Source organism: Balaenoptera acutorostrata, chromosome 1 (assembly GCF_949987535.1).
Source record: "Balaenoptera acutorostrata chromosome 1, mBalAcu1.1, whole genome shotgun sequence".
Classification (NCBI taxonomy): domain Eukaryota; kingdom Metazoa; phylum Chordata; class Mammalia; order Artiodactyla; family Balaenopteridae; genus Balaenoptera; species Balaenoptera acutorostrata.
Genome location: NC_080064.1, coordinates 149,931,073 through 149,951,249, shown reverse-complemented (window position 1 = coordinate 149,951,249; position 20,177 = coordinate 149,931,073). Strand labels below are relative to the sequence as shown.

The window sequence follows — 20,177 nt, the reverse complement described above, 5'->3', positions numbered from 1 at the left end:
TTTTATGAGAATTTAGACCAGCCTCTTGGCCAACTGACGACAGCATTAAGGTTTCTCCTTTATGCCGATACACACACATATGTTCAAATATGTGCACCCTAATGTGCTATCAAGAAGCAAAAAAGAGCCAACTATCAACCAGCAAGGTCAGAACATTTCACATGTTTATTGTGTCAGCTACCGAGCTACATATACCTGTTGGGCAGGACAATCTCCTCCACAGGAAGATAAATGTCAAAGGGAAGGCCTGAACACTGAAACCAAAGTATAAACACGAAGACCAGTAGGAAACAGAAGTGCTCAGGTGAAACAGTCCCCCAGAGGATAAGAGACAGCCTGTGGGAGATGCCAAGCGGAGAGGAAGACCTTCCTTGACCCCGACTCCTTTGTGCAAATGCAAAGAGGGTGGATCCTGAGAGGTGAGCAAAGAGATCAAACATGATCGCTTTCAACAGGGACCGCTCCCCTCTTCTGCCTCACCCTGAGAACTGGGCAATGGTGTCACAGGGCCCAGGACAATCACAGAGCTCCTCCTTGCCCTCGGGAAGGCTTGACTCTCAGGGGTCTGCCGTCATTTCAGCACTGGCAACCTTTCAACCACACCCCCTTACCTACCAGCCCATATGCCACATGCGATATGCTCCCAAGACACAAATGCTTGAGGGGGTTTCTCTCAAAAGTCCCTTGTCCTAAATGTCTGTAAGACTGAAAAAAAAAAAAAAGCAGGGCTTGCTGGTTACAAAGGGCACATTGCTCTAAGAATCTCTTCTAAAGAGAGATAACGTGACTGTCTTAATGGTGAACCCTGGGTTTGCTTAAAGCCCAAAGAAAACAAGGTCATGAGGAATCTTAAAAGGAACAAAACCCCCATTTTACAAGCTCCCTCAAAAAAAGCCTCGCTGGTCATGCTCACTTTAAATGCTCTTTCTTTTTTTTCCTCTTTTCCCTCTTTGAAGAGGAAAATATGGAAACAAACAAACAAACAAAAAAGCAGCTGCATCCACCCCTTATGTGGTTTTCTCCTTGATATGCAGCCGGAATGCCAAAACCCCAGCTACCCACTTGACTGTTTTAAAGAGAGTAAATGGCTTTGGGGAGGAGAGTCTCATTACAACCTCCTCATGGGCTGAAAGCAAAGGGGAGCTGCCACCCCCAGCCCGTGCCCCGTGCAAACTCTAGGGGGTGTCCCTGCTTCTCACAACATCAGAGCAGGTCTCTGCATCCACTGAAAGGTGTTAAGATCTAGGCCGTGCTAAGAATAACAGGATGCTTCGAAACCAGGCTGAGGCTGAAAAGCCTGGCAGGTGCCAAGAGAAGGCGGCTGGTCCCTGGGGTTGAGCTCTGGTGCATCTCCACCCGCCACGCTTGCACGCTTACCTCCCGCAGCTCCAGCCTCTGGGCCACCGCCTCCAGGCACTCCTGCCCCGTGCTCTCCACAGACAGTGTGCACTCGATAACGTTGCTGTCCAACAGGCGGATGCGGGTGACAAAGCAGTTCTTGCTCAGGACGTTGTAGCGCCGGGTCCGGCGGAGCTTCAGGCCGAAAGGCATGGCTCTGTGGCCCTCGGATGCTGCCCTCCTGTCCTGACGCCCACGCCCCTGAGATGGCCTTAGCAGCTTTGTGACTGGGCGATGACACTAGCACCCGTGCTCCTCCAGGTGCGGAAAAAGGCGTCCATGCCCGGCGTGGCGCTCTGGAGGGTCGCTGCAAACAGAAAAGCAGCAGCAAGGTCATCAGCTGGAAGGGAAGCTCCAGGCGGCACATATTCCACACACACAAGCACATGCCCCTGATAGATGAATGTCCAGATTCAAGAGCCAGCAGACTCTGTTGCTCCCAAGCGCCTTGGTCTAACCCGTGCACTTGACCTTACTTTACAAGGGTGTTATGATAAGATCCACTTTATGGCTAGAGTAACTGACGTTCAGAGAGATTAAAAGAACTCATCTAAGAATGCACACGGCAAAGCCAGAATTCACACCACTGTCTATGCGACTTCGATTCACATGCTTTTTTTCATCGTACAAGCCTGTCTGCTCAAGAAAGCAGGAGTAGAATTTGAACTTTTTTTTTTAGCTTCTAAATATATTATCTCATTTCAGCCTCATTAACAACCCTCTGGGTGTCGATTGTACGATCCCTATTCTAGAGATGAAAAAAGTGGGGTTCAATGATTTAATCAACTCCCTGATCCTGAACTTAAAAATCTTATCTTATTCCTCACTCTTTGCAACACTGCCTCTTTACTTCCATTAACATTATTTCCGTTTATTTTAATATTTATACTTATTTTCTTATTTACTTTATCTTCTTATTTACTTTATTACTGGATGATAGAAAATGGAGTGAATATGCATTTATAATTATAAATTAGTAATTAATGACTAACTACTCAGCAACTTTCTTTTTTCAAAAAAAATTAATACATGAATTTTTTTAATGCACTTAAAAATCACAACTCTATCCTTTTTTCACCAGATATTTAGACAGATGTGGGGAACCACCCTACCATCATTTTGTTCCTTTACAGAATTCTTGATGCAAAAGCCCATCACCAAATTACAGATAATTTAACTTACTAATAACGAGATTTACTGACACCCGGACGTCCCACCAAATGGTAGCGATGACATTATTGCCATGGACAACACGAGAACAAAACAACAACAGTAGAAGCGGCTTTACCATTCCGCCCTGTGCCAGCAAGTCTCTCACTGGGAGGCTCGTTAAACTTATCTTCCAAAGAAGCCAGAAATGTCCACACAGCCTCTCTGTTCAACTTTCTGTTCTCCATGAAGCGCAAAGGACTATCTCTTGCTCATATGATTGTTCTGTTAATTTGATTCCCTAAGTCAGGCAGCCTTTATGCCCTTTATCCACAGAATTACCTCTGAGCCCCCTGACACTTGGATAGACAAACAGGAATAATTACTTGTAGGAATTCTTGCATTAATAAGTAAAATGGCTTCAATATTTAGAAATCACTCCTTGTCAGTACCCCAGGCCTCACAGAGGTTGTCAGGACACAACCCTACAACACAGTAAAGCACACTCCTGAGACTCTCTCAGCCAGTCTTTGATGCCTGCCCTCGGCACATTCCTTAGCGTGACAGGTTCGTGTTTTATGATGGCTTAAAATACATATGCTAGAGACTTGGGCTTGGTAAAATAGATTAACATTTCTAAATCACTTTATGTTGGCAGAGAATCATGTTTACCTGCAAGGTAGGCCAACCTGATGATCTCCTGGTATCTGCAGAAAAAAATATGGAGGGACCCACCCAGAAAAGAAAAAAAAAAAAAAAAAAAAAAAGAGTATCAGAATTGAAATACAGAGTCCTTAAGATTTTACTACTCCCACATTCCATCAACTTGCTAAAACACAGGGCAGAAGACACCAAGATTCAACTCCTATATTAGCCAGAGAGCCTCAAAGAGAGAAAAATATTTGCTCTGTGGGCACAAGTCACATTTCTCATCCTGGGCCGGGCACTTTACATTTGGGTGTGTCTCGCCTTGAACACCTAGGAAGGAATGTGGCTGGCTTGGTGCACTTTTATCCCAGGCACTACTAAACACAATCTCAGCTACACATTTGACAGGACACAATCCACAAAGCAGTTAGTGAGATTAAAAAGTAAACCGCACAACAATGTGTACAGATGATCAGTTTTTATAATAAATAAACAAATGGGAAAAAAATATAAGTTCACCAAAATGACTGTTATCTCAGGGCTACATGGTGATGGTATCAAACGGAACTCTTATTTTATATTTCATATATAGTCATCCCTCTGTATCCGCAGGGGATTGGTTCCAGGATCCCAGCAAATACCAAAATTCGAGGATGCTCAAGTCTCTTATATAAAATGGCATAGTGTTTGCAAAGAACCTATCTCGTATACTTTAATTCATCTCTAGGTTACTTATAATACCTAATACAATGTAAATGCTATGTAAATAGTTGGCCAGCTTGGCAAATTCAAGTTTTGCTTTTTGGTACTTTCTGGAATTTTGTTTTAAAAAATATTTTCAGTCCAAGGTTGGTTGAATCCGCAGATGCAGAACCTGTGGATACGAAGGGCCAACTGTATTTCTGAATTGTTCTAACATTTTACAACTGCCTTATTTTTGTAAATAAAGAATCTTTTAAAATATATTAGCTACAGGGGCTTCCCTGGTGGCGCAGTGGTTGAGAATCTGCCTGCCAATGCAGGGGACACGGGTTCGAGCCCTGGTCTGGGAAGATCCCACATGCCGCGGAGCAACTAGGCCCGTGAGCCACAATTACTGAGCCTGCGCGTCTGGAGCCTGTGCTCCGCAATAAGAGAGGCCGCAATAATGAAAGGCCCGCGCACCGCGATGAAGAGTGGCCCCCACTTGCCGCAACTAGAGAAAGCCCTTGCACAGAAACGAAGACCCAACACAGCCATAAATAAATAAATAAATAAATAAAAATTGTATAACTTTAAAAAATAAATAAATAAATAAAATAAAATAAAATATATTAGCTACAGAAAATGATATATATCAGGTGCAACATCTGACAATCTGGCAACACATCTCCTAGAAAATACCTATTTTCGGTTTAAAGAACTTTTAAAATCTTCAATTTGCAAGACACTTGCCAGGTAAAGTGTCAACAAAAAGGTTATAAAGAAAACTGGTCTGGTCCCTCTAAAACTCAGTGTCCTGAAACAAGAGCTGAACAGAAGGGATTGGAGGCAGGTTGGTCTAGAGTAAGAGAAATTCCAGAGTTATAAAAGCAAAATGCAATGTGTGAGCCTTAAGCAAACCCAGGTTGGAAAAAAAATAGTTATCAAACACATGAGACCATTAGGGAAATCTGAAATAGAGAGTAGAAATGAGAGGATACGAACATATGATGGTTAATTTTCTTCTGTTTTTAATAGTGGAATTGTGGTTACGTAGGAGAACGGCTTTAGGAGATGCCAGTGGATATATTTATGGGTAAAAAGACACTCACGTGACGAGAGGAGGGAGAACTGCAATTGAGCTGAGCGGTTCTCTCTAAGAGTCAAAGTTTAATCTCAGGGAACAGAACATTCACAAACCTTGGTGTGAGAACTGGATTCACCCAGAGGGGCCTGGAGTGAGTGCCCAGCTACTAATCCTCAGTCTACTCACCTGTAAAGAGAACCCCTACCCCAAGTTTGTGAGGAGTCAATGAGAAAATGTTTCCGGGGTGCGCTCAGTAAGTATGGGCATGTTCCCTTCCTATGCCCCTCACAGCGAGCTAGGTTTGCTCAAAGAATAGCAGAGCAGGTGTGAAAAGGACTTGAGTACCTTGCCACCTACTGTGGACAAAGTCTTTTAAAAAGAAAAAAGGCAAAACAAAGAATATAAAGTTTAACATGAAGCAATGACAATTCCACGGGGAAACTTGACCAAGTGTAAAATGAACCATGGACTCTTCTAGAAATGCTACCTTGTCATTCCCCCAACTGACATCTGGAGCAGAAAGGAACTGGTCATTCAACGAAATGTCCCATTACGAGCCCATTCTCAGTAGGTTAGAAGACTGTGGTCTTCTCCTTAATCCCTTATTTCAGTCAATAACATGTGTATAGTGTCTGGTGTCAGCAACTGGCTTTTTGGGTTTTTTGGGGTTTTTTTTGGTAGAAGATTGATTCTAAACTGCCTTTGCGGAACTTCCCTGGCGGTCCAGTGGCTAAGATTCCACGCTCCCAATGCAGGGGGCCTGGGTTCAGTCCCTGGTCAGGGAACTAAGAGCCCGCATGCCGCAACTAAAGATCCCACATGCCGCAACTAAGACCCAGTGCAGCCAAATAAATACATTAATTAAAAATAAATAAATAAATAAACTGCCTTTGGTCCTATAATCCACTAGGCTGTGTCTCTACAGCTGCTAGCGTATCCCAGTCTCTCTCACACTGAAGAATTGCCCATAGGTGTCTTGGTTCCCAATTAGAATCCTGAAGGGAAAGATCTGTGTCAGATTCTCTGTCAGATTCAGCTCTGTGGTCTCCTGTGACCCTAAAGTGGAGCTTTGTACATGGCAGAAAGCTAAATGAATATTTGTTGTTACAATGAAAGAAAGAATGAATCCTAAAAAATAGCTGAGATTTTGAAACCAAGGTAGGACAGGGACCTCCAGGTGACCCCAGTGAAACTTGAGGAATCTGAAGCCTCAGATAGGACTGCCTTGGGGGCGCTTAAGAGAGGCTTAAAACTGTGGAGAAATGGGATGAGAAGTTATTCAGCTCACTGGTGCTTTTTGGGGAAAAAATTTTACCCAGATTTTGAAAAGAACATTCCCACCACCCAAGTTTCCCTTCTCCAGCCCTTAATGTGTCTTGTCCTGGGGGTGGTCTCGAAGACTAGAGAGATGCCATATCCCCTGGAAGTTCTGTGCGAAAACTACAATGGAACTACCGATTGGATAGTATTCTAGTGTGCCCATGACGGCCGAAAGCAATTTGTTGGGATATTTGCTGGGTAAACACCACACTTAAAGGCCTTTTATGGAATAGGTAACAGTGAGAGAGAACATACAGAAAGCTTCAAAGTCACTTCTAAAACCCTCTCCTGACTAGCCCATCAGATTCCCCAAACCTCTAATATGTATATATCCATCTTTGACTATCAGCTGTGAATTTCCAGTACCTTGTACTCTTCTTTTTCCTAAACATATCAACGAAAACCCTGTAAGTTGAAAACACAAAGCAAAGACAGCTCTCTCATAATACAGAAAAAATTGTTTGGCTGATTTAATAAATCTTTAAATAAGCTGGGTTAAAAGTAGAGAGATCTTTCATAACGTCAACCAAATACAGCTTAACCTTCTTTATTGATTTACCTGTACAGTCTTTAGAAAAATGAAAGACAGAAATTAAAACCCAAATCTTCAAGATGGTCATCACACTTTCTCTTGATTTCCCATGCTATATTACATATACTTGCCTTTTTTTTTTTTTCTCCTAAATGTACGTGCTGAAATCACTAGCAGAAGCTAACTGCTGTTCAGCTGCATTCTTTATTTACCAACAGTCTCTGGAATTTCTCCAGTATTCCATATTATTACAACTCCCAAGCTCACCTCACAGAACTATGTAACCCTGGTCTGGGTGTGAGAAAGGAAAAATTGATGTAACTAGCTTATCCTGTGTATAAACCTGCATAAGGCACAGCTTGGTTTTGAAAAATACTATGTCATTTTCCTAAGGAGAGTTTTAAGAAAGGATAGGGTGAGAGGGGATGAAAATGTCTTCTCTGATTCCCCCTTTAGAGAATACCAGACAGGAAGTTCATTTTATCCAGTGAAAAATCAGACTATTAGTTTCTACTATAAATTTGATATATACCCATATATCAAATTATTTTTAGCCAAGTAAAAGTTTTGTGCAAGGTCTAAAACACAAATCTCTAACTTTTGGTTGCTAAATAACTACAACAACAAAAACAGAATGGTCACCTTTTAAAATCCCTTCATTTCTCTCCTACTAACTCACTCTCAAACGTTCAACGGTGAGATGGAGAAAAATGTGTCCCAAAACACATTTTCCAACATTCCCACGCACTAACCATGTGGTTGACCTTTCAAGCCTTTCTTAAGCTGTATTTAAGGTGAGAGATTCCTGCTATAGAACCCCATCACAGGGATACCTCGGTAGCTACACAGCAACATCTATGTAGAATATCACCAAAAATCAGGAAATGGAGCCAAAACAGCCTTTGAGCATTCATATATCACAAAGCCCTTAAGTCCAGCAACATACACTTTTGCTTGGGGAAACAAAAAACACCCTCATAGTTCATTCACTGTAACTTTACATACCTTGCTTCTTAGCCCTTAGCAGATTTTAGAAAAGGAAAAGCACCTTGACAGGGCACAAAAGTGGCAATGAGAGAGATGACAGGTAAACTGTAAAAATAAGCCCTCCACAGAATGGAAAGCTGTATGGAAAACACCCTGTAGTAAATGGGAACGATTAAATAACATCCAGCGGACTCCGGTTAAGACGGCAGAAAATGAATATATTTTTAAACAGTCCCATTCATGGTGGTTAAGAATAACAAGAAAAAAAATGGTTCTTGAGAGGTAAAGCTTCCATTACCTGGAATCACTTTTTTCCCTAAGCAAGTGGTTCCCTATCTTTTATTCCCGCTCTAACACTCAGAAGCAAACCAGTTTCAAGAACTGGTTCCAAGAACTGCCATTTTTAACTGGGGGAGAGGGAAGGGAGGGGGAGAGAGGAGGGGAGGGAGGAGAAAAGGGAGAGAGGAGGGGAATGGAGGGAGGGGAGGAGGGCTGAAGAAGGCAACTCTGGGAAAACAAGGAGTTGAAAAAGCCCCCCAGGTAAATGTTTCAAAAAATCATTTCCCCACCCCCTGCTTTCTGAGGTTTCTAGAGAGACATGATCTTCCCACAGGAAGGACCTTAAAATGTGAAATTTTCCATTTTTCACATTACTGAAACCTTTAAGGCATTGAAAGTACATCTTGAATATAAAATAAAATAATACGTCGTCAGGATTTGCTTAAAAGGAACGGGGTGGGGGAACTGTGCACGCAGTGGTGGAGGGGGTTTGGTTACAGATGAAGCAGTACGGGCCGTGAGTTGACAGCTGTTGAGGGTGGGAGCCAGGTATGTCAGGGCTCATACCACTCTCTACAGTTTTGTGTGTGCTTGAAATTTCCCGTATTAAAAAGCTGGCAGGTTTTTTTTGTTGTTTGGTTGGGGGTTTTTTGTTTGTTTTTTTAATAAAGAAGTATTTCTTAAATGGTACTTTGTAAAGTAACCTGGTATAACAGATAACAGTGCCCACTTTGCAGAGGTGTTTTACTGAAAAAAGGGGTCAGATTTTTCCCTCTACCCTAAGCCCCTCTTGCCCTTCCAAAATAAAACTTGTATTTAACTAGATCAAATTGACAGTAGGAGTTTTTCATTTCATTTTTAGAAGATGACAGGAAAAGTTCTTTTTGTAGGTAAAGTGACAAGTTGGATAAAATACAGAGAACAATCAATCAGACCTAAGAGAAGGGATTCTTCTCTGTCCAACTTGCATAATCAACTGTATCAAAATACCTGACTCGGGCTTACTCCTCAAATGAGCTTTCTCTGTTTATTCATGCCAGGAATGCTTTGTCCTAAGAGACTCCACCCTTCTTTGGGAGACCGTTGAATCTGCAACTCTCAATTCCAGTTCTTTCTTCTGTCAGTGTCTACACCCAAGGTGATGTGTGTCCTGGAATGTCAGAGCTAATCACAGCCAGGAACCAGAATAGGAGACTCCTGCATGTGTCAGAACCCCATGAAGGCAACGAGGGGCACCTCCAAGTTTAAAGGAGATATATGATGCCGGGGTACCCTGCTGAGCTTTATCTCCAAAAGCCCTATGAGATGGCTGTTCGTAATACCCCATTTCACAGACTAGGGCATCGAGGCTGGAGAGGTTAAGAACTTGCCCACGAACTTGCTAGGTACTAATGACACTATCTGAGCCACCACATTCTTATTCAATGAACCATTCTAATAATATCCGGAAAGTGGGTTGGAAACCATGACCTGGTGATATAAAAATAACAATGACAAAAGCAAGCCACCACATTCTATAAGGAAGACTGCGACATGCCATCTGCAGTCTGTCTCTGCTCACCCACAGTGGACTTGACTCAGCTACGGTGTCGATGGATCCTAAGGCGGGTGACCCATTTTCCGCCCTAGGATGCCATATCCAGAGGGCACGGCGGAAGAATCAGGGTCCCGTTCAGGTCACACCACCGCCACCCCCAATGCCTCTTACCTAGACGGCTTTCCTGCTACAGTCCTGGTCTGTGGTCTGTGCCGCCCACTGTGGGTAATCCTAGCAGGTCACACACAACCTCTTCAAAAACCAATTTCAGAAACAATCGCAAGAGCAGCCCGGAGAGGTTTTCCAGCCGGGTCAAAGGACTCACTTGTCAAAACAAAAGAAACTGGCTGAAGGTAAACACACCTTCAACTTGCTTCACCCTCCTCTGGGATTTGCGCCCTGAAGGCACAAAGCCCACGAAGAGAGGGGCTCTTCGTGAGAGGCTGCTACAAGTGACGTCCCTCGGCCAAGTTTCCACACCTCCCTTTCCTCCGCTTCCTTCCTGCCCTGAGTTCCCTCGACTTCCCTCACAAGTCCAGGGCTTTCGGATGGGAGGACTCATCTGTGTCACTTCCTCTCCAAACATGAGCAGCGGCCAAAGCATCTCTGCCAGTTCTCTCCCCCTGGCTCTGCGCATCCAGTGCCCGGCTTCCCTGGGTGCATTGCCTTGTTCCTGGGTTTCCCCAGCCCCACCAGTGAGCCTCTCCCCGATGTGGAGTAATTTCCACGCACAAGCCATTTATAAGCTCTATCACCATGGCTCAGCTGCCTCACTTTCTGCATTCATAACATGGGGGTGATAAGAGTCCCCCTGCAACACACAGAGCTGTTGGAGGACTTATAGGAGTTACTACTATATAGGGTGCTGGTCCAGCACCTGGCATGTGGTCGGCACTATGTATGTTTACTCTCACTGCCCTTATTATTGTTGCTATTTCACTAAATATTGCAGAAGCCCAAGGAAACCCAAAGTACCTGCTAAGTCCCAGAAAAGAAAAAAATCTGCTTTCCAGCAAGCCAATAGTTATAGAATGTTTAAAGTTAAGGCTATTCATCGTAAGGAGACAGACCATGAATGAAAAGCAACTACAGGTCCCGCTGATTGGGAACCGTGACAGGGTGCCTAGTGGGTTTCAGATATGTGACCACTCCAGTGAGTCAAGAATACAACCAAGTGGGTTCTAAAGTGTTATAATGCAATCACTTCTCCAGAGCCAAGATGCTGAATCGGGGTGGGGAGGGGGGAGAAAGAATGAAAACAGGTATGAACTAGTGTCAGCTGTTCAAGAGTTGCATAATCCCAACTGATGTAACCAAATGTTAATTACTAATGGGAGAAAACAAAGCTTCTAAATAGATGGTCATGCGACACGTACATCCCTTCACGTAAGAGGACTACGTACACACATGCACGGCAAACCCATCCTAACTGTCCTCTCTTCTCTTTGTCCCCTACCTGGTAGGTAGACACATACACACGCCTTAAGTGGGTACTTGGTAAAACTTATGTTGTACTAAGCAGCTCTCAGTAACAGTACAAAGAAAAGGCACTTGTCTACCTCTAGCAGAGTAACTTCACTGTTGTAAAAACAATTTGTTCTCATCCTACGATTCCTGTTACCATCAGTGACCTCAAACCTGAAGATCTGCTCAGCTGCCTGCATCTCGCGGAGCAAGTCTGGACCTCAGGAGACAAGACGCTGTCCGTCTTGTCTCTCCCCTTGCATGGAGGACGTCTGTGCCCTGTGGGATGTGAGCCTGGTAAGGACCAGGAGGGCAAATGTCAAGTGCTTCAGTTCTCAAGTGGGACGTTTAGCTCTTAAAAACTGAAAAGCTTACACATGTACACTTTCTAACAAATTCATGTCTAATAAATGCAGCAAAGACTAAACAGAGTAAACCTCATTCACAAGGCCCCCCTTTGCTCTCTTGATTTATACTTATGTTTCAAAATGTTAAGGATTTTAAATTTCCCTAGAAGTAAACACCATTTACTGAAATCTTTGTACATAAGCCAAAAAAAAAAAAAAAAGAAAAAAGAAATTCCTGGGAAAATAAATGCATATCTGTTCTTCAACTAGATTGTAAGAGGGCAGGAACCAACAATGCTTTACACAACTTTTGTAACCCCAAATCCTTCTGCACTATAATTAACACATACTCTGACTCAGTAATGCCACTTTGGGGAAACTAATTGGAAGTAAAAGCAATGAATCTTAAGGATTACATATAAGGATGCTGCAGTAAACATCATCTAGTAGAGGGTGGGGACTAAGAACAACCCATAGTAGAGTTACATCCAAATAAATTCTGCAATTGCCACATCATTTGGGGTATTATACAGTTATTAAAAAATTAGTAACATCTGAACCTATGAACTCAGAGCAACAGCCATGAAAAATTCTGTAACTATTGGCTTGTTGGAAAAGTTGCAGAGTAATACGTAAGGGAAAAACAAAGCAAAGCCAGTCATCTTGCACATGTTTATGCTTATATAAGCTTGGAGAAAGGCGTAGAACATTTCCATCCATCCTCAGAAGGATGAAAGGGGTAGCAGAACATCTACTTTGTCTTTACAGTCTTTGGAGTATTAATATCTTATAAGACCAAAAAAAGGTATTTTAAACCACTTAGCCTCTGCCTCTCCAAATTCTATATGAAGGCAATTTGGAAGAAGTCCTCCTTCAGGAGTAGTATTATATCAGCTATCATGTATCATTTCAGCTATAGTATTATCTGAGTGATTACTATGGGCCAAAATTGGGCTAAAGACTTTTGCAGGCCTCATATCATTTAATCCTCAAAATCCCTATTTACAGATAAGAAAACTGAGACTACATAACCTGTAGACTACATAACCAGTCCCAAAACTATCAGGTGGCAGAGACCCCCTCCAAAGCCCAGTCTTTCATCATTAGATTATACTGTAAGATGCACATTTGCTATATATGTCCTCTGCATAAATATCGATATTTAGAACACTGTCTCATTAACCACATGGCTTTCAGCACCATATATAATCATCCCTTGACTAAAAGCAAAAGGAAAAAAAAAAAATTGCTTGGGATCAAGCATTCCTTCTCAAAATTAGAACTGATTAAAACCACTTAAATCTTGGAACTTGCACGAGTTTTCATTCTTTTGAATTATTAGAGTTCAAAATGTCATTCTTTTTCTACTTTAAAACGTTTAATAATCTTTAATACTTTCTGATTATAAATTCACTACAAGAAAATTGGAAATCATATAAAACTAAAAGGAAAAAATAAAAGTCACCCATAATGTCACCATCCAGAAATCAATTTAAAACTTTTGTATATTTTATCCCATTCTTTTAATTAAGTGTATTTTAAATTTGTTTACATAGTTGGGATTGTACAACACTGAGATTTTTCTTTTTTCTGATTCCTACTTATTATTTTCCCATATTACTAAAAATTTTTCAAAAACAAGTTTAAACTGTTACATAATATTCTATGGGATAGATCAACATTTATGTAATCATTCTCCATTGCTGAAATGTTAGGTTGGTTCTGATTTTTTGTCATTGTTCAAAAAGATTTGCCTAGACCTCTGATCCTTTCTTTAGGTTAGATTCTTAAGAAGGAGTGTTATCGAGTCAGAAGCTATATGTTTTTAGAAGTCTCATTGCGTACTCCTAAATCGAATCCCAAAGGACTGTAAAATGCACAAGCCATGACAAATTGCTAAGACTTCCAATTCTTTACCTGTAAAATGACTGAAATACTGTGTTTTCTTAAATACTTTCCTTAAAAACTGCAGAAGGTAAACAGAAAGGAATCAAACGTGGAGTCAAAAGAACCAAGATCAGGTTAAAGCTTTTTTCTCTTACAGAGTTGTCTTCAGCACGACTCCCCAAAAGGCAGAAAAGCTTCAGTAAAGGAAACTATTAACCCACAAGGGATACATCAAAGCCCCAATGCCCCCATGTGACAGGAGGTCTGGGCAACAGAACGCCTCCCAATATCCAACCTGCAATAAATGGGATCCCTTCTCTCCGGAGCTACAGTGCTGTGTCACATACCACGACTTCAGAAGCAGCAGTTCTAAGGATAGCTTTTGAGAAATAGAACATGTTGCCCTCCATCAAGTGGTAACTATGGAAATTACTTGGCCTGAACATCAAATGACTGTACGTCCTTATATTTATATATCATTTCCTCAAAAACTATTATTCACTCAGCACAGACTACTGATTGTGGGAAATCCCAAAGAACAAGTAAAGACACCCTCTCTGCCTACCGAGTCGTAGGAAATGCCAGGTAAGGATAAAACCAAGAGCAGCAGATACACTGCACAGCTGGGAGGAGATTAGCCCAGACAGAGCAAGGGCAAGACGGAAAGAAGGAGTAGACGAACATGCACACCAACCTTCTGGAGACTTCTAGGCTTCAGGATAACCTACAAAAGGTAGAAAGGGAAATGACAAAGGTTCGTGGCTCAAGAAGACCTTCAAGTATGCAGAGGATTTTGGCTAAACGTTCTGTCCAAGCTCATTTTATTTCACATAAACGCAATAGTTAAGACAGAAGAAATGGAAGGTCCAAACACATTCAGCACAGGACAAGAATAAAAATTAGAATACTCTATGGATCTTACTATCACGTACGAGATTTTGAAACTGTTCCATTTACCCACACCCTGGAACCATAGTCATTCGTTCTCAAGAGCAGTTAAGTCAGAATGATAAATGGTAATACAGCAGCTAAAACAGGCAAGAAGTGAAGAATGAAGATTCCATTCTACTGCCTGCTCCTGGACACCCTGAAGAGAGAGTGAACTGACTTGGAAAAATGTGATGACACTTAGTCACTTCTATACAAGGTTAGAACTTTTAGATGGTGGCTAAACACATCAAAGAAAAATTACCCAGGGTGACCATATTTCAGTAACACATTCCAGTAATAATCTTCACTGTGTTGAAATTTCTCCTTTGTAAAATATACTTAAATCTCTAATTCTAATTTTATCCATTTCCTCTTAAAGTCTTTCACCTTGAAAAGGGCAACTGGGAACCATCATCTGTACATCACACCTTCAAACATTTAATACTTAGTATGACATGCACTGCCTCAGATTCTCCAACTTAAATCATCTTTCCTTTCTTCCCTTCTCTGTTTAGGTTCATCGCCCTTTAATTATCTCTGTAGTTCCCTATTAACTCTAAATTCTTATTTTCTTCTAGTTGCAGAAGTGAAATAAGACAAGTTATCTTTACAACCTATCTCATTTTCAACAGAAAACCCAGTGCACACAAGCGGGGTTTTCCCATATCTTCACTTGAAGGAAAATATCTCTCACTAGAGGAAGAAACCAAAAAACAAACCAACCAACCAACCTAGTCCCGTTCTCATTTGTATCACATAAAGAAGAATAGGACAAATGAAAAAGAAAGTATAAAACAGGTCTGGAATATGTAGGTTTAATTCCTTGCTCTGTCTGGTTACTTTAATCCAGTCAATAATTAGAAATTTAGAGCTAGAAGCTAGGAGATCGCTGAGTTTAATTGAAAAATCACTTCCCAACTGAAAAATCACTTCAAACCGAGGAGGAGAACAAGACTCAAATGCTAAAAGCTCCATGTTTGATGAAAGTAGGGGATTTCAGAAACCCCCGCAACAAAAAATGCAAATCCAGAAGGAAAAAACCTAGGAGAGCAGGTTAAATTGGTCCTCTGTTAGCCTACCTCTGGGAGGCACAAGGTAACAGGTGTTTTGTTGTGCTTTGCGAGTGTGTAGGTTGTGAGTAAGGAAGATCTGGAAGTAGGGGAATTGTTTGAATGTCTTTCTAAGGAAGTGTTACTCCTCCCAGTCCAGCTGGAACAGGAAGTCGGAGGGCTCCAAGAGGGAGGTCTCCAGGAGGGAAGAAGGAAGGGAGAGGGGTGTGAAATTATCCGACAAGATTGGATCATGTGGAAAGTTGTGTAAGAGGAGTTTCATAAAGCCATCAGAGGTGTGTGGGAGGACTTAGATGTTTGAAGAAAACCAAGCAAAGGAAAAGGTGAAGCATTTACCAACTCAAGGAAAAACAAAAATGCGTTCAAAAAAAGAAAATGCAATCTCAACACCACACTTGGCTTAGCTGCAAACATTACTTACATATTTATACTGAATAGAAAGCACTGGACTGAGTCTAGCCAGAGTATTCATGCTGCTAATCATTCTGGAAGGATGGTGGCAAGGAAGACTCAGTATAAGTGAGCTCAAGTCCCTACCTCTCACTGCCACCACCACCAGCATCCTAGCTAACATTATTGAACACTTACTGTGTTTTTTATTTTTTATACTACTGAGCACTTATTAGTTGGCCTCCTGTCTCTCCCGGGAGTCAGGAGGCTGCCACAACACAAAAGGCACCATGAAGTCTCCCAGACTGAGAAAAGAGGGGTGTTTCTCTAGGATGGAAAGGTCCCCTTGAACGCCCTGAAGTCAGCCTTTGGAATTCCTTCAGCGAGAAGAGGAGCATTCCGCTGAGTTTCAGGAAGTCTGTGGTAACTGCCAGGAACAGGGCCCCATTGGAAGAGACTAGATGAATTAAGAAGGGCCCATGAACACTGAGCTGGAAGAAGTGGACCTGAAGAGAAATCTGAAATACAGCTGACCGAGACCTCCCACTCCCAATGTCCACCACTCAAATACTAGAGGCTAATCTAAATGCAGATACAGATGGCTTTTTTTTTTTTTGAAATTCACGGTCTTTTATTTATTTATTTATTTATGACTGTGTTGGGTCTTCGTTTCTGTGCGAGGGCTTTCTCTAGTTGTGGCAAGTGGGGACCACTCTTCATCGCGGTGCGCGGGCCTCTCACTGTCGCGGCCTCTCTTGTTGGGGAGCACAGGCTCCAGACGCGCAGGCTCAGTAACTGTGGCTCACGGGCCCAGTTGCTCCGTGGCATGTGGGATCTTCCCAGACCAGGGCTCGAACCCATGTCCCCTGCATTGGCAGGCAGATTCTCAACCACTGTGCCACCAGGGAAGCCCCACCGATGGCTTTTGTACTGAGTCTAAATCCATGAAGACGGATGACCGTGAGGGCTAAAGACATCCCGGCTTTATATGTAAGTGGTGATTCCTAGAGCACAGACATGTACAGATGTTGGCACCTTTATGGGTCCAATGAGTGAAGGTCAGTGAGTTCTGGTCACTAAGCATTCAGGGCCAAAAGCCAAACTCCTAATTTTACCAGACATTATAGTTACCATTTATGGAGCATTTCCTCCACACTAAACTCTGTGCATATATTATTTCTAGTACTCACATCACCAACCTTGTACTAGGCATCATACCATCTTATACAGATAAGTAAACTGAAGCTTACAAAGTTTAAGTAACTTACCTAAGACAACACACTAGCTAGCAGTGGAATTCACACAGTCTCCATTTGGCCCTGTGGTTTCCATATTCCATAATATCTTACAGTATGGGCCTCTATTATGACTCTTCTAGAGTCTGGAGGAATACAGGGAAATCAATCTCTACCAGTGGAAATATATATAACTCAGAGCTCATGACCTACTGACAGTGTTGAATACAATTAGTTACCACATTAGCGAAATGCACTCTTTGAATTCCTAGGGTTAGGACAAGAGGAACAAAGTTGCTAGATGACCCAGGGTCAGGAGAAAAAGAAAGAACCGAGATTAGAGGGAGTGAAGGGCTAGAAGCCAGGTCTTTACTCCATGTGGGCCTGGCGTTTGCTCTAGACACATGCCTGGCATTTACCAGTATTGTTCCTCCTCTGTTTCAAAAACAAAAACAAACTCCCTGGATCCTGACATTCCTCCCACTAATGAACAGAGGCTAATCTTGATACCGTAGGACTGACTGAAAAAATAAACCAAAATGTGGGAAAGTTCTTAGACGTTTACATGACAAACTGGCATATCCCAAGTTTTAGCTTTGGCACTTCTCAGGAAATCTGGAAAAGCTGACCCACTGTCACCCAGAGGCACCAACCTTCTACTTATTCATGTTAATTTGTGCACTTTGGTCAAACTCTCCAAAGCGTCTTTTCACTCTACCAACAGAATAATAAATACCAGATAAATATGTGAGGTGAGGATGTGTCAGTTAACTAGATGGGGGACGTCCTTTCACAATATATATGTACATCAAATCACCACGATAGTCACTTTAAATATCTTACAGTTTTATATGTCAGTTATACCCCAATAAAGCTGATATTTTTTTAAAGTTTTTAACAATACCAGAAAAAAACTATATGCTTTTATATTCTCATGGGTAAATGCAGAAGTGAACACAAATTGCACTGCACCCACTCCTCTCAAGCTAATGCCAATATTAAAACAAATTCAACCAACAAGGACCTGCTGTATAGCACGGGGAGCTATACTTGATATTTTGTAATAACCCATAAGGGAAACGAATCTGAAAAAGGGGGCTTCCCTGGTGGCGCAGTGGTTAAGAATCCACCTGCCAATGCAGGGGACACGGGTTCGAGCCCTGGTCCGGGAAGATGCCACATGCCGCGGAGCAACTAAGCCCGTGCGCCACAACTACTGAGCCTGCGCTCTAGAGCCCGCGAGCCACAACTACTGAGCCCACGTGCTGCAACTACTGAAGCCCGTGCGCCTAGAGCCCGTGCTCTGCAACAAGAGAAGCCACCGCAACGAGAAGCCCGCGCACCGCAACGAAGAGTAGCCCCCGCTCGCCACAACCAGAGAAAGCCCGCGTGCAGCAACAATGACCCAACGTGGCCAAAATAAATAAATAAATAAATTTATTTTAAAAAAAAAACTGAAAAAGAATATATATATATATACACACACATATACACAAACACACACACACACATATGTATAACTGAATCACTTTACTGTTCACCTGAAACTAACACAGCATTGTAAATCAACTATACTTCAGTAAAAAATAAAATATACTGAAAATGATATCTATGTAGACACATTTATTAAATAATTTGAGTTGCCAGAAAAAAGAGAAAATATCTATAAAAACATATAGGAGAAAAAAAAGGTACCTAATTAAAGAAAACTAAGAGCACAAAAGTAGAACCAGACATTTTTGCAGTACAAATATTGAAAAAGCTAGAAAGTTTTTTTTGAAAATGTTTAGACCTAGTGTATCATTTTCACTGCAATCTTTTACCTATAAACATAAAGGGGAGTTTTTAAAATTAATTTTTATTGTACTATAGTTGGCTTACAGTGTTGTGTTACTTTCTGCTATAAACTTTAAAAAAGAAATAAATTAATAAAATGAAATAAACAAATTCAAGTAAATTATGCCTTATTTGCCCAGGCATATCCTAAAGTCACCGATTCGTGGGTAGTTCACATATGACTAGAGAAAGGAAAGGAAATTGAAGGAAGGACCAAGCAGGAAAGTTACTGAGAGGTCTCAAAAAATAGACTAGAATTAAGGAAGGTGAATCAAGGACTGTGAAATCCAATTATGAAAGCAACAGGGAAAAACCTTAAATCAACCTACCCTTTGCAAATAACATGGGAAAAAGGTAGGAAAGCATTGTGTTGCGACGTAACATGCTAAACAGTGACTTAAAGAGAAGCCGGCTTCGGGGGAAGGCCTCTCTCTGACGTGCCTGGGAAGAAGAGGCAGAGGATGCTGTGGGTATGATCTTCAGGCCACATAATCAGCTGCATCTGAGGGGGGGCAAGATTAAAGCACTGCAGGATGGCTTTCCCACTCTGCCATGACACCCCCTCCAATAGTCCAGGCAGAGTAACGAGGGCAAACGGATACAAAGCAGAGCTGGGACCAAAAGTCCACACCCTAAGCACTGAACCCATTCAGCCCAAAGACCTCACCTTTACGAGAGGATGGTACTGGTGACACGGGGGAGAAAGTGAAGGCTCTGTGTACACCATTCAGCATTTAAGCCAACCTTTGAAACAGAAGAACATTTCTATCCAAACATGAATCTTGTACTGACCACAGGCCATCTTCCCACTTACGAGCCAAGAGAAGTAAATAAGAGTCAAATTTGTTGTCTCTATTAAATTAAGGTTATATTTTAGGACAATGGCCTAACCCACATTTTTAAAAGAAATTCATTATTGCAAATATTTATCAAGGACCTACAATGTGCCAGGCACCATGCTAGACAGTACAGATAAAACTATTTAAAACAGATACGGCTGTGCTGTCCTCAGGAAGCCCACCTACCATAAAACACCTTAATCTCTAAAACAACTGTCTGTACAGGCACTCAAAAGATTGAAATCACTAAAGCATCCAAGCAGGGCAGTATCATAGCTGAGCACGTAAAAATCACCAAATAATGCACTGGCGTTAAGTCTCATCTTTTTTCTCAAGGATATCTGCCCTTCTTTAAACGTCAAATACCAGAACACTAAGGAATACCATTAACTTTCACTTATCCAGCTCATTTCCACTGAGCCACCCTGCAGACACTGCAGATACCAAGATGAGTACAGTCTGGTTCTTGCCCGCAGGAAGCTCATAATCTAGTGAGGATGGATTGTTAAGAATCAGAGAGGGCAAAGGGCATTCTCTGGAAAGAGGTTTGAGAGCTTTGTT

General features: G+C 41.9%; 1 protein-coding gene across 3 annotated transcripts in view; it reads right to left on the bottom strand.

Moving 5' to 3' along the window:
- The window catches only part of PTPN14 (protein tyrosine phosphatase non-receptor type 14), a 175,800-nt gene that overhangs the window by 100,975 nt on the left and 54,648 nt on the right, over positions 1-20,177 (bottom strand). For 2 of the 3 annotated variants that reach the window (XM_028164870.2, XM_057546071.1), the window contains one exon: positions 1,378-1,705. In XM_028164870.2, coding sequence (XP_028020671.1) covers positions 1,378-1,551 — 174 coding nt within the window. In that variant the 5' untranslated portion in view covers positions 1,552-1,705. Of the gene's footprint in view, positions 1-1,377; positions 1,706-14,010; positions 14,028-20,177 lie in introns of those variants that run through there. The other variant, XM_057546080.1, reaches the window with a different exon arrangement.